This window comes from Stylophora pistillata, chromosome 8, assembly GCF_964205215.1.
Source record: "Stylophora pistillata chromosome 8, jaStyPist1.2, whole genome shotgun sequence".
Taxonomy (NCBI): Eukaryota; Metazoa; Cnidaria; class Anthozoa; order Scleractinia; family Pocilloporidae; genus Stylophora; species Stylophora pistillata.
The window spans coordinates 19,916,074-19,931,073 of record NC_142526.1 but is presented as its reverse complement, the minus strand read 5'-3'; the positions used below and the strand labels follow the sequence as shown (position 1 = coordinate 19,931,073).

General features: G+C 37.5%; 2 protein-coding genes across 2 annotated transcripts in view; both read right to left on the bottom strand.

The window, feature by feature from the left end:
• LOC148725386 (ephrin type-A receptor 4-like) overlaps window positions 1-490 on the bottom strand; it is an 11,721-nt gene extending 11,231 nt beyond the window's left edge. The window contains exon 1 of the mRNA XM_088731490.1: window positions 1-490. This exon is cut by the window's left edge and continues 135 nt beyond it. Within this exon, the coding sequence (XP_088587616.1) occupies window positions 1-490 (490 nt within the window).
• A 4,149-nt stretch (window positions 491-4,639) lies between these two features.
• Window positions 4,640-15,000, bottom strand: part of LOC111334694 (ephrin type-A receptor 4-like) — a 13,345-nt gene continuing 2,984 nt past the window's right edge. The window contains exons 3-17 of the mRNA XM_088731489.1: window positions 14,748-15,000; window positions 13,788-13,990; window positions 13,612-13,675; window positions 12,841-12,943; window positions 12,660-12,709; window positions 11,913-12,056; window positions 11,734-11,810; window positions 11,400-11,505; window positions 11,190-11,251; window positions 10,003-10,101; window positions 9,410-9,526; window positions 8,657-8,806; window positions 8,094-8,138; window positions 7,190-7,341; window positions 4,640-6,677 (exon numbers count right to left, since the gene is read on the bottom strand). The exon at window positions 14,748-15,000 is cut by the window's right edge and continues 110 nt beyond it. Of these exons, the coding sequence (XP_088587615.1) occupies window positions 6,434-6,677; window positions 7,190-7,341; window positions 8,094-8,138; window positions 8,657-8,806; window positions 9,410-9,526; window positions 10,003-10,101; window positions 11,190-11,251; window positions 11,400-11,505; window positions 11,734-11,810; window positions 11,913-12,056; window positions 12,660-12,709; window positions 12,841-12,943; window positions 13,612-13,675; window positions 13,788-13,990; window positions 14,748-15,000 (1,869 nt within the window). The 3' untranslated portion in view covers window positions 4,640-6,433. The remainder of the gene's footprint in view (window positions 6,678-7,189; window positions 7,342-8,093; window positions 8,139-8,656; window positions 8,807-9,409; window positions 9,527-10,002; window positions 10,102-11,189; window positions 11,252-11,399; window positions 11,506-11,733; window positions 11,811-11,912; window positions 12,057-12,659; window positions 12,710-12,840; window positions 12,944-13,611; window positions 13,676-13,787; window positions 13,991-14,747) is intronic.

Genomic DNA, 15,000 nt, shown 5'->3' with positions numbered 1-15,000 from the left:
AACCAACTTCAACTGACTTTGAGTTGTTTGCTAGAGCTATTGTTTGTGGTAGGGAAACCAAGCTACTAACTTGAGTCGATCTTGGGCAGACGTAATAACTAACAGTGACGGAGTAAAGAGCACTACATGAACCCTGGTCATGAAATGCCAAAACGATGTACTTTCTTTTAACTTCTACACGAAACTTTTGAGACACTCTGATGCCAAGAGCTGACGGAGCTGTTTTCGCAATCTTGTCATAACTAGCATTGTTTGTTAGAGGGTCGAGTTCCGCTGGTTGCCAGGACTGATGTTCGTATAAGTGGAAATAATTTGTGCAATAATTCCCTCCTTTGGTCAAAAGTGACGAACAGTTTCTTGTTCGGTACTGGATGGTAACAAAGACTGTTTTCACCCCACTGTGGACTTCGATGGGATTACTTCTAAGCCAGTTGTTTGGTTGTGGAAATGCATCCGTAAAAACATCACACGTTGAGTAATGTGTCTGCATTGTCCACTATTAGAAATAACCAATTTAAATCATTAAATCGTGAAGTGGTTTAAATATGAGCTTAATTAGCTCCATCCCCTTTAAAAAGCCATTTTTCAATGACTGAGTCCAATTTCAATTAAGTAGAACTAATTTAGTAGGAGTTCCGGTTGTGAGCATTGTTGAATCTTACTCTTGGGTTCAGACCATTCGCTGAATGATTAGAAGCAAAATCTTTCTTTCGCGTTTGTATGCGTAGTCCAGAAAATTCAAATTTATCCGCAATAATGCGGAGGACAGTATTTTAAAGAACCAAATGACCAGATTTAAAGAATGTTTGACTTCTTTCGCTCGCAAATTCAAGTGAAATAAAAACCTAGGATGTTTTAGAATTACACATGTCACTAGCTAAAAGTTTCAATGATTCATATCTGTTTTCACCGTTTGCGTCTTTTTTCCTTTGAAATATTGCTTACTAAGAAGTAATTTTTAATGTGTTAAACTATTCAAAATTTGTTGCAAAAAGTTGCTGTGGAGGTGGAATGAGGAATCCCCTTTTGTTTTTCAGGGGCAGTGCAAGGGTATTACAAGTACTATCGTATTTGGCAGCTAACCACTACTCATTCATGTTCGAGTTCGAGGGACTTTGGAAACTTTATTGACTGATAACAAGAGCACTAATGTTTTGCCCAGTTGATCACGCTTTGTCCTACCAAATTATATTTTAGAGTAAAAGTCAATTTGATCCTCTGGTAACGGTTTACTTATGTAAACGTTTGGATGATAGGCGAATTCTTGACATTAATTCATTCTCATTGATAGGCTCAATTCGCTGCCAACAAGGAAGAGAGAGAGAGAAAAACAATGAATGAAAATGAAACTTATTGGCCAGAGCATGATGCCGAGAACTTTGTTTTGAATCTAAAATCGAAAAAGAAAAGCAGATAAAGAATTTGAAATTAATATGTTTACGATATGAAGGAACAGGATTCTAAATTCCTGTCTATTTGTCTAAATCTTCATTTACTCATAAAAGACAGATCAGCAATGTAAGCAATGAGCAGAGAACATTTTGCAAGCTACAAGTTCCCGAGCAAAGAGCCCTGGAAATCTGTCTGACTATCATTTCTGGCGTTCAAAACTTAGTTACTTTTTTAACCTCATGACAAGCCGTAACAAAATACTTTAAAAAAAACATTCGAGATGCAACTAATCACCTCAATTTTTGCGGTGGAACGGCTTACAAAACAGTCGAAATATAAGATCTTACCCCATAACCAGTTGCCGTTGCTGGCCTCGACAGAATCCATTTCCAAGGTTTACCTGGCGTTGGCTGCTTTTCTAAAATGCCTTTAGATAATAAAGGTCATCAGGTCAATAATGCACCTTTGAAAAGTGCTTTATACTACAAAACTCCATGTCAACTATAATTGGCTCATATCCAAAAACGGTTCAATTAATGAGATGAAAAATGTGAAGTAACAAGTTGTACTCGACTCGACCTGTCTGTCCTATATTATTTTGTCGACGAATTTCGTAATGCACATTTATTTAATGACCCAAAGTTCATCGTTTTTCCATTCTCGCTTAGGACTCGTACATCATCTTTGACTTAAAATCTTATATAAAATAAAACTGTACGCAAATATCAACTAAGAAAATATTGCAACATTACTTCATACCTTCATCAGCCGATGATAATATTAAAATACGCTGGAGGGTAACGATTGTAACTAAGCTGTAATGCATGTCCGATTGCACCTTGAGCCACAGAGGAAAAAAAAAAAGTACAGGCTTGTCATATTTTGAAAGGAAAAGATGGGTAATACTCTTTGATCATTTAGATTTGTACGTTTTATTTAAGAAATAGATACTACACTTTCCCCCAATTGAAACCGACTTCTTGATATTGGATAATTCATTCAGCTAACTCCCCTGTATTACCTTTAGATTTCTTAGATGAACTGAATACAAATTGCACTTTGTCTAATGAAATTTAGGTACATGCAACACATGTCCCAACCTTTCAATCACATCTATAACATTTAATGTACTTTATCAAAGTCTTTTTGAGAATTTATGAGTGTAGATCGGATTAATATTTTGCATGGCTTCCCAGAGCCTTGACTAGGCAGTAATTGAAATGGTCTCGATTGCGTAGAAGTCACGCGATTTAGCGGAAGAGTCGAGAATGACGAAAATGAAAGTGACGAAATTTTTTGAAAAAATAGCAGCCGAGCGTTCGAGAATAAAACGCAACGTAAGTCAGTCCTGTTTTACTTAAAACTATGCACCAAGGATCTCCTCAAGAAAATCATCGTGACACATTGATTCTGAACTAGGCTTCTAATGCATAAGGAACGTTTCCATCACGATATCAGGCTGAAGTGCCTTGAGCAGGCATAACTTTGCCATAATAATCGTAAAGTCACTAAATGACCTTATGACAGTCATTTCCTGCCTCTTTAACCACTCGCTTATGCGTCAGACACTGTGCATGTTTCTCACTCAATGCGGATCGAGCTTCCTCCGCACCGAGCTGTGGTCCTCTGGTACCAACTTCTGATACATTAAGAAGAGCAACGCAACTGGTGACTACAATGTTACAAGGAAATCGGCCCGCACTCGGGAGTGAACAAAGTTTTGAATGGTTAAACTGCACTTAAGAACTGCTATATATTATATAGAGAAATTTTTCCCTTAGACCCATTCGATTTAAATGATGGAAACAAACTTAGAAAATCCGCATAGCTCTTGTTTGTCATAAATCAAATGTCCATCCGTTACAAATTGTTAGCATCTGCTGAATGTGAATACTTACCTTTACCGTTCTTACGATTCAAAAATTGACTCCTATGCTTACTCGCATAAAGATCGTATAAAACAGGCCTGACGGTCGACAAACAAGTTAAGTTTTTTTTCCAAACGGACTTTGGATTGTGGAATGATTAACTCATCTACTTTCCTTATTATATTTAGATGTTCAATCGAGGCTAAACTCTTCAATGGTTAAAATATTTATAAATTGTACTTCCGCTGATAATATTAAGTAAACAGCCAGAAATGGGAGACTGTCAAGTCACAGAAACTGAAACTGAAGAGTGTACATTCTCGATATATATATATATGGCTTTTTCTCGATATATATGGCTTTTTCCGAATTTATGGAGGCTACCTAGAGCATAAGCTGGGGGAGAAGCCGATGGAGCCATTGTGATGAGTTGGGTATCACAGCGGTAGTCGAACTCTCAGCGAAACTGAGATAGACAAAATGAAAGTTGTACAACGAAACACAATGGGAGAGATCGTTTTTTCCCCTAAATCATGCGTCAAAGAATGCCACAAGCAAATCTACTCTGAACCCATTAATGATGATAAAGGCTCTCATTACATCAACTTTTGAATAGAATATTAGTCATAACTGCCTCGATGGTGTCTTCTATACATTTACTAACGCTCACTAGTTTTAATTTCTCTTTAAGTCTGATCTCTTAAAATGTTCTCAATGGCGACGGCGACATTCTAAGGTGTCATTACATTGATGGCCGGCTGACTCTATCACAGACTTTTCTACTTTTTCCTTTAGATACCTTCTTTTGTATCGCACGGTAGTCTAATCATGTTCATTGGAATTCACTATGTTGCAAAGACGACCGGAACTGGCGCTTCTTTTGTAAGAAGGAAGTTGGTTTATACTGTACGTTGAGGCCGTGCATAATACTGTTACGAATTATACCTATTGGCCAAACGTTATTGCAAGTAGAATGCGTCCTAACGATTTACAACTTGAGTACCTCTTTATACTCGTTTAATTGATTGTTTACAACAGGATCGGGACCGTGAATAAACCCTAACTAAAGGGGCCAGATGAAGAAAGGACACTTTCTTAGCCTCCCACACGTTTTTCTTTGTTTCTGCCGGCGGAAATTAAAATCTGCGCCGGTGATAACATCGTTCTGCGCTATTATACAGGCACTGCGGGTACGTGGTGTAAGAATAATATAATGTGTGTAGCGCATATCTTTAGGCCATCTGACACTGCGAGTTATCCCTCTAATTCGTGAGGCTATTAATGCCACCGTATCTGCCACCTGTTTATATAGACAGCGTTGGAGATATGTTTTTCGCCGAGCATTACAACAAGGAATTGGAAAAGCAACAACAAAAGAATTATATGCAAAATATTTATTCTCATTTATATGATTTTTCATGACAGATGTTAATAAACTAAGCAGATTTACTGCACGAAATGGTGGCGCAATGCTAGGTTAAGCTTCCCTCGCGTGTAATAGTCACAATAGACGCAATTGCATTAAAACAACCTTGTTACATTAACTTATAGTTTTCTGAACTAGTTATGGTAAGCGTAGTGCAATTGAGGAAGCTTTGCATCAACCAGAAATTAAACTTTTTTTTCCACAGTAGCTTTGTTTCTGATATGGATTGTAAAATACGTGCTCAGATCTTTATAGACAATTTTGCTTTAATTCCTTTAAGAGATTTAAAACCAGAGATTTTCTGCTGTATTTGTATTCTTCTTTCCTAAAAGTTCCAAACCACTGTCTCCTAATAGAATATCATTTCAACGTAGACTATTGAAATAAAAAAGGGAACAATTCAAAATAATGCAACTGTCAATATAGTAAAGAAAAAAAAAGATCAAAATTAAACAAAAAGATTATTGGAATAGTCAAGTACAAAACTTCTCTGTGATAGAGTATTTCAGTTCTAAGTTATAACCTACATACATATGACAGTGAAAACACTCACGAATTCTTATATTTCTTGCATAAAGACTCAGACTTTCATGTGTAAATATGTATCTCGGCATTACAAAAGAGAAATTCTCTATACCATGCCCAAATTTTGATTCCTAAGTTTCAAAGTGGTATATCTTGTTTGAATAATAACACTTGAGTATAAAGTTTTGTAGTACTTGTTACGTGTACCATCACTTTGTTCCAATGCCTCGTGTTACGATGAGAAAAAAAAATAAAAGACGGTCTCTCTTTCTATAAGGTAAGGAAAAGTCATTGAAATATTTTACTTAGTTCTTATTAACCGAGCGGGAGGTCTGTATGGGAGAATCTTGACCGAGGTCGCCGGTACAGACCGAACGCATTGAGGTCTGTACCAGCGATCTAGGTCAAGATTCTCCCATACAGACCGACCGACCTAGCTCGGTTAATAAGATGTTTATTCTATGGCTGTGTCTTATATGCCAATTTTTTATAATCTTTGTACCTTTCTTTTCTAGACCGGTCTAGATGCCGGTCTAGATGGGAATCTAGACCGGAAATCTGACCGCTTTCAATATTGATTTCAGCCAATCAAATTCGTAAATTCAGTAGTTCCCAGTCCTTGTGAGACACAGCCATATAATAAAAGTAAATATAATATGATTCAAGGAATTTGACAACTCTTTCCAGAACGTAGTGAAAAACGAAAGAGGGATCAGTCATCGTTGACAGAGTGTAAAGGGGGGAATATAGAAAATTTACTTCCCATAAAGGAGGGAGGAATCATTAGAATACAACAGAGCCTAAGGGGAGGTTAGAAAAATATTAATGTGATACCCCCCAACTTCTCTCAAGCGATAGATAATGACTAGGGCCAAGTTGTTCGAAGGCCGATTCGGTTTCTATATTTTTCTGTTCAAAAGCCGTTTCGGGATTAATTTTCCAAATTTTTTTAGAGCATTCAATTATCAAATTGTAGAAAAATGGAATTAAAACTGAATTTTTTTTTAAGGCTTTCAGATCTGAAATCAATCTTCACACTAATCCTTGCCTATCTTAACCCACCTTTAAACAACCTGGCACTGTCCATTACAAGATTAACTTTGGATATATGACAACATTCGTTCGTGATACGGTAGTAATTTCCTCCTGCTTACTGATCACCAGCTCAGTTACAAGCAGAAAACGTTCCCGAAATTGCATTTTCTTGATTTCATCAGGGCATCTAATCTGTATCCATGCCCTTGTTATAACGTTGTGATTTCATAGCATTGATACTCTTTTGCATTTTATTTCGATGCCCAATCAAGCTAATACCCATTCCTCTCAGTTGTTTGTCATTCAGTTCAGTAACTTTGTCCACATCATCAATTTTTGCTTCTCGGAATAATTCAGAATACTTATCCATGTTGATGTGTTTTAGCCATTCGTCCACCGACTGGAATTCTGGGGTATGGCTTGCTTTAGAACTAGAATAATGTATGAATAAATTAATAGCGATTTTTTTAGGGGAGCGTATTTAACCTGGGATTAAAGAGAACTTGACTTTCCCATTTTTCTGAGCTTCCTCAATCAATTTCATTTTTTGTTACGTTAGGTATTTTGAGCTGATTTTCGTGTGCTTTTGGTGTGGAATATCATCAGCTTGCGCGTCCATCGCATTTTTCAGCCCCTTTTTCAACGCCCTCTATGTCCGCCACTTAAATCAGTCAAATTACCTTGGATGCTTTCAAATGCACCTCGTCAACTGCTTTGTAGTTCTCTTAACACAAATCAAGAGAGGACAATTTGGACGATATTTATGGTTGGAATTTGATGAGGGTTGATGGAGAAAAGTTGCACACGTGGTTTCGTAGGTGACGCCATAACAGAGAAGACAAAACAATCACGCAAATTAGAGGAAGTGAGCTTTGTCACCGATCCTTGATCACCTTTCTTTGACGCAAATAACTCATTCTGTTATAAAACGATGGAAACTTACCTCTCTGAAAAAGAGGATGAATCACCATTTAGAAATTCCGGGGATCGAATAAGTTCAACCAGAAGATTGACAATGTCAGAAAAACTGGGCCGTTGTGTTTTGTCTTTATGCCAGCATTCGATCATTAAATTATGGACGATTTTCGGACATCCCTGTACAAACAGATAAACTATTTTAGGATTAGTTCTTAGTGGAAAGGATCTTAACTGTTTGAAATATTTCAAAACCCACAAAAAAAGTTTCACCTGAACATTTGATATTATGGTGTTGTCAATTACCTTCGGAACTGGTTAATATGGGAAGGGGGAAGGCGGAGGAATTTTTTTTAGGGGGGGACGGATGATTTTCAGGAATGCGGATGGAGGATCAGTCGTCTCTAACAGAGTTAAAGGGCGGGGGGGGAATAAATAGAAATGGCTTCAACGTGAGGCTTCATCAGAGTACTACAGAGCCTTTTGGGGAGATCAGGTAAATATTATTTTAATACAACTGAAATCCTTCGACCCTGAACCAGTCCCTGCAAAGCATAGCTGGAGTGTTACATGTTAGCGTTAAAATAATTCCTTCCCATCTTCTCTCGATTTCTTTATTTTTAAGTCCTTATAACTGAGTGCTGCTACTATTTTTATTGTTTTGGCTTGCTGTGGTGTTTTAGTGATTCTTGTGATGGTAGTAGTTGGATTTAAATGACACTCTAATATCACTCGAAAGCGATAACATGTCCAGCTTAAGAACAAGACGTCAGCAACAGAAAATTCACGCGAGTAAATCAGATAGGACATACACCAAATGCAACCAAAAGGTTGGTGTTATGATAACGACAAAAACCCAATGAAATTTATTTTGTTTTTACTGTAAAGGAAAAGTCATATTCAGTAGTCACGTTTGTTACTGCAAGATTTACCTGTGGAGCTGGTAATCTGTATCCAGTTTCCACTCGCTTGATAACCTTGGAAAAAATGATAACTTTTATCTAATAAGATTTACTTTACAAAGTCACTATGTAATACATACGTGTTATTGACCAAACGTGTGGTCAACATTGCTGGATATTGGCCAAGTCCTATTTTTGCCTTTTTATGGACCCGGACTAAGTTGAGGTCCATCAGAACGAGGCTAATGTTCAGCCATCTTGACCGAACGAACCTAATCAATAGAAGATTTAATATAGAACAGAAAGATTTCGCTTTGTTAAGAATCCAGAATAACTTGTTCATCTTAAGAGCCTAGAAAGAAAGGCAACTGTTTGTAGTACGGTAAACTCACAAAAGTCGTTTATGTTTTCTTTGTTTTGACCGTCCCGTGCCGTTTTTTGCGACTCCACCGCCGACACTGTCCAAAAATTACGAACTTTGTAAGTTGAAGTTCTCGTCAATAAGAACTTGCCGCTGTTATGAACCGATCATTCTTTTAGGCTCTTTTCTGCACAGTTCATGAAAATATTCGTTATCAAGCGGGATCACTTACATCGAAATTGTCCCAATTCCAGTAAGGTCTGTCACAATATGACATGATCTCCCACATTAGAATGCCGAAGCTCCAAACATCACTGGCTGAACTGAAGGTCCGATGCTGAAGTGCCTCTGGGGCTGTCCAACGAACTGGAATCTTGCCCCCCTTAAGAGTAATTGAAACAAAGACATGTATTTTAAAAGAATGTAGGTCACGTGTTTTCTCTAAAACTCTATACCTTCGCTTTGTGCTCGCCTTTAGCAAAGCGTGTTGGAAAAGGTACATAAGATTAACAGGAGACCTGATCAGCGGGAACAAAGTGGGACCGCACCTTGTGAGTCACCTTTTTTTCACATCACACCTAACCTTCAGATGAACCTTCGGAACATAGTCAAACAATGGCGGCTGCAAAATCTCGAATGGAACGGTCCAAATACAAACACTTTTGTCTCTCGTAACGGATTGGAAGTGGACAAGTTAGGTGAGAAAGTGACAATGTACCAGGAAATGGAAACAATGAAATTAAAATTTTGATCTCTGGGGCGCTTTTCAGTCTTAAATCTGAGGAAGTCTTTCACTTCAACAGAAAGCAAACAAAGAAGAGCGTGGAATACTGCCACCTTCAGTGGGTGGCATAAATTACACATAAGAGAGGCAAGAGTGTGAAAAAGGAAAAGGTGATCGTCTCTGTCATCATTTTTTACGTGACACTTTTCATAAACGTTAGCGTATAACTTAACGTAATTGTCGATTTAAGGCAAAAATTACTTGTGTCGTGTATTCAGCTTGTGCTTCATCGTCGTCAGCCAGTTCTCTTGATAGGCCAAAATCTGATACTTTACACAACATGTTTTCACCCACAAGAACATTGCGAGCTGCCAGATCCTAAGTTAAGACAAACATAGTAACAACTTTTTAATATTCAATCAATTTTTAGCTATAACAGCAAAATTGAAAACATATAAATGCAGAATAACGTCACATGCGTTTGGATCTTGAAGAATAACGCCCTTGAATTCATCACTTTTATTTGAAGGTTATCTCATTCAAACTGAAGCTATTCAACGATCCTGGGAAGGACGCTGATCTCACACTTCTGCGGCGCGCGTTTCCTCCTACAGCTGATGTCTTGTGAGAATTAAATATTTGGTTGGTTCTCCTCTTTGATAGAATAGTGTCAGTCACCGGGTTTTATTTTTTTCCTCCCTCTAAATAAGTTAACTGATTCCAAACTCCAAACCCAACTGGAAACAACGGACGAACAACCACGAATTGTTTTGTACCAGTACTAAGAAACACAAGTGTAAAGGTAAATTTCAACTACATTAACGATGAAAATAAAATATGAAGATAATATATACCCTATGAATGAAATTTGATTCTGACAGGTACTTCATTCCGTTAGCCACACCTCTGGCCATTCCAACCAACTGAAGGCTTGTCAGCTGACCATTTCGTTCCTATGAGGAAATCCGACAACCCGTTAATCGTTTAACCCTCCAAGTCTTACGATGACTGGGATCTAGTTTCTCAGCCTCACTGCTGAATCAAACATTAATTTAAAGAATCTCATGATTGTTAAACAAAATTTCCTTGTCAGTACCATAGGAAATATAAAAGGAGCAGTATGAAGAACATGCATACAGATGTAAGGGTGAAAGGATTTAGATAAAACGTACGACTCACCATAATGATAATAACAATTTAACATTTACATTGCGCAAATTAACATTGGGATATGATCAAATGCGCATTACAGTTTTTTTGGACTGCTTGCAGCAGTTTACAATTTTTTGTGAAGACTAATTTTAACAGATGCCCCCAATCTCAGTAAACAGGCCAGACCACAATACCGGGGGCTAAGTCCCCTACTCTTTGCGATAAATGTGTGGGCTCTTAATGTCCCCTGCTAACCAGTACAGAGAAGATTCAGGAGAAGGGGCCTACGGTTTTTCGTTCTTATCCGAGAAGACTAGAATGTCTAACCATTTGCAGATATCATAGCAAAGGCAGCACATTCTCCTCAGTTATTTGAGTGTTGGTCCGGTCTGGGGCTCGAACCCACAACTAAGCAGATTAGCAGTAGGGTATTATTTCGGAAGTCTCTTAAAGAATTTTATTTTACATGGCGTAGTGACTGTAGATTAGTCAAAGTCATATTTTATGCTCTTTTCGTTTTTATTCTGCTTATATTTTTATCATTTAAACAGGAACCCTTTGATAACAGTACTCATGTCCTGAGGGACTATCCTGTTCATTGTTATTATCATTATTATTACTATTATTACTTTTAGAACACTACAGTTACAGTCAAAAGGTGTTTATAACACAAAATGAGCAGTTACAAACGTAAGTCACCCATGCAATCTTTTTTGTACTGTCTTTTGATTAAGTCTGAGTTGTTGTTATTAGCTGTTCTTGTTTTTGTTCTTTACGGGAGAAAATTCTTAAACCCTCGCCAGACGAGGTCAGATACCAACTCCTTGTTGTTATCTATTGCTAACGAAACGTTACTAAGTGTACAGAAAACTAGATGTAAATAGGAAACCTTTAAAAAGTGATCCAATGATCCACTCTCCAGGAATTCTGTTAGAATCATCATTGGTCTACCTAAAAGCATAGAAATTAATTCAACTTTAAAATATGGAATCATCTCAAATAACTGTGTGTCTTTGGTTTTAATGCAGACATAAAGTAGCTTCATGATTAGATTGTCGAGTCTTTGACACAAATTATCAAGTTAACGTTCTCCACTCACTGTGTGTCACCACTCCGATGAGGCGGATAACATTTGGATGATCAAACTGGCCCATAAGGGACGCCTCGGAAAGAAAATATTTTTCATTTTTCTCACTGGAACCAGGCTGATATGGAAAGAAAGGAATATCATTCCAGCAAAATAGTGCATTTATTATAACATCATAGCGATACTGGATGTAAAAATCTCCCTAACTATATGGGATGAATTATCCCATTAAGAGTTTTAAATCAGTGGTTGAAAGCTACGCGTATCCGACAAAAACTATTGTTGGGTGGGTCTGACTGAATGACATAAGGTATAATTCTTATAAGCATTTCGTGACTGAACTGACCCTCAAGACTTTGACAGCAACCACCTCCTTGCCTTCACGAGATTTCAATATTCCTTTGTAAACATCCGCAAACTCCCCTTAAGAACAAAACAATAATTGAAAGCGGATACATATGTGACAAATATATAACAGCTGCGCAAAAGCTAAAGATGATTACCTGTAGGTATCAACATATCTACCTGTTCCGATAACTCCTTCAAGTTTAATGTCTCTTCTTTTTCTTTCAGTCGCGAATGATGTCAAAAGTTCTTGCAAGTCGATGTAGTCGTTAGGGTCGATATAGGTTCGCTGGTCTCGGGGATTCGTGGTTTGAAGTTCACTTCCTAAAGAAGTAAAGTTTCAGGAACTATTAAATTACATCACACCTTTAAATCTAACATCTCAAATACGGTATTCAAGATAAGAAAGTAATGTCATTTCTATGCATGAAGGGCCAACGCTGCCTGAAAGTGTCTGCTTTGAATATTACCTTTGGTTAAATCATAACTGCACGGCTCCATTTATATAAGTAGCTCCGACAGAGTAGCAGTAGCGAGAGAGAAGAGAGCGGAAGCGTATATTTATTTGCAATCACTTGGCTGATTATGAACATGCATATACGGTTATGCGTCTAACGTTAATCATATCAATAGAAAATGTACAAACTCTGTAAATCACATGGCCATTAATATTAAAATGATAATTCTCCGAAACAACAGAAACATTTCACAAGATTATTATTGTTAATAATTGATGAAAATGTTTTTGTTGTAAGAATGTAAATTTACTTATCGTTCAAACCTAATCGAAGAGACAGGTTTATGATTGTATTTTATTTTGTTCACAGCCGCACACTTAACTCGCTGTCTATTAGGTGATAAATAGTGAATAACTAAACCAATCAGACTGCAGATTTCGTGATATAACGCTAGCAATACTACTCTTACCTTGCTGAAGGGCCTCCATGTAGGCTTGCTCTGCACTCTTTTTACTTCTCCTAGTTAAACACAAATAAATGTATCATCTTTCTTTAGATAAAAAGATGCAGTTTCGCTCCCATTTGACTCAAATCAAGACCTGATCTTAAAGCTGAATTAAAAAATTCCTCATGTTCGCCCAAAGGCTCACCTTCTACGTGACACGACAAAGACAACAATGACCATTATAATAAGTAGCAGTGCTCCTCCTCCTCCAGCTGTGTAAACAATAAGCCGTTTTTTCTTCGAGTTATCTGCAACACGACAGTAATTACTCAACATTTGAAAAAGTAAATTTCCTGAGCAACCAAACACTATTTATTTTCAATCAGAGAAAATTAGCTAGAATTCACTAATTGGTTTCTATTGACACAATTTCACATTTTCCACCCTATCACTTTTCTATCAAACTACTTCCCTCACGTTTCTGTCATTATTTTTACCTTTTTTTCCCATTCATTCTCGCTCTAAGCAGCCATTTCCCGGTTTACGCCTCACGGCGAAAAGAAAAAAAAGGAATTCGAAGGACAATTCCTAAAATTTTTCATTCACAAGCTGTGGTAATCTTCTTAATCCTTAACCATCTTCATTCCATTTTGGTTAATCCTTACACCTTGATTGGTTTTCTATACCAGCAATGTCATTACAATCTTTCCCGTCTGTTAAACTGTTAAAGACTCGTGACAAAGTTTTCTTACGTTAAGGCTCTAGTGGCCTGCTCCTAGACCTCTTTGCTGTCATCGTAGTCCAGCGTATGAAATATAAACTTGACAGAGCTCTATTCCCATTTTAGCAGATTTGATATTCCATTTCAGTCACGGAAATAGTTTGAAGGAAAATGTGAAAACTAGAATACATTAGTTGATAGTTCAATAATGCCAATCTTACAGCAGACTGACTTAACAACGGTAAACAAACTAACCTTTTCTCAGCGTGTACGTCTTGATCCCTGCAGGGCCTTTACCGATGTCATTTATAGCAAATACCTAGGGAGGTAAAAGCACAGTATTCATTCACGAGGTTTCTTTCTCAAGAGCATAAGGAGTGACGTCTACTGATGCTAAAGTTAATTCAAAACTTTCGATGAAGTTGGTCTACCTGAAATTCATAAGTTTTTCCCGCCCTCAAATCAAACTGCGCCTGCATTTTCTTAGTGATAAGAGTCTTGGTTTCTTTCGAATCATCTTCACCTATATAAGCCACGTGATACTCTTTGATGACGCCGTTCTTTTCCTTCAGAGTCCAAGATACAAGAACAGCCTTTTCTGGTTGTTCAACTGACAGAGTCGGCTTACCTGGAACTAGTTTGTTAAACAGAAATAAATAAGCAGTCATGAACCACGACACTCCAATTAACCCTCATAAACATTTAGCTCATAATCTCTGTGCAGAAATAAATAGAGTCAAAAGGGGTCGATTACGCCTGTCTCGCTCGGAGCATTTTTACCACATTGAGCCCCGGAGGGAAGCACGAAAACGTATTTGTGTCAGAATTACACATGGAACAGAAAAGCCATTGGTGTAGTGTTTAATTAGTTTCGGTTACGAGTTACCACGTCACGCAAAAATAAAGTCATTGGTTAACTTGGTGTGAATTTTCAACTTCATTAAACAAAATCACAAATTTTACCAAAATACGAAGCTATTAAAAGACCAGAAGTCAAACGGTAAGTTTAAACTTGGTTTTCAGGGAAACGATAATTCACGCAAACACCGCTTTGAGCATTTAAATGTTTGGGCATGATTGGTCAATTCCTCATGAGGAAGGCCGTAGGTCACTTTAGGCACTAAAATAGCTAGAATGAGGAATAACGTTAATCTGCATTAAGAATATTTCATATCGTTCTGCTTCAGACTTACTACACCTTCTATCATTGCCGGGAATAATTTAAGTGCTCCGTTAAGTAAACCAAACCTTGTTTTTAGCTTCATTGATTCAGACAAAGCTTTTTGCAAAAATTATAGGGGAAACAGCCCTGACTCTACCTAAGTACTATTTTTGAGAAATAAGTGGTAAGGGTTTGTATGATATTCTATTTAATCTGTATACTGACTTACGTGATCCGTTAGTCCTTATGGTAACTGCCGCGAAGTTTGCCTGAACTCCATATTTCATTTTCGCCACATCGCTTACTCGGTTCCTAGCGTAGACTTTCATTGTGTAGTTTACAAATGGATTAAGGTTTCCAACAATAACATGAGTAGTGCTCAAGAGGTCCTTTCTTGGTATGAAAATGATATCACTCCTGCAAGGTTTCTCTACGCACTTGCTTTCGCCTTCACCTTCACATGGTCGACGGCATCCAACTTC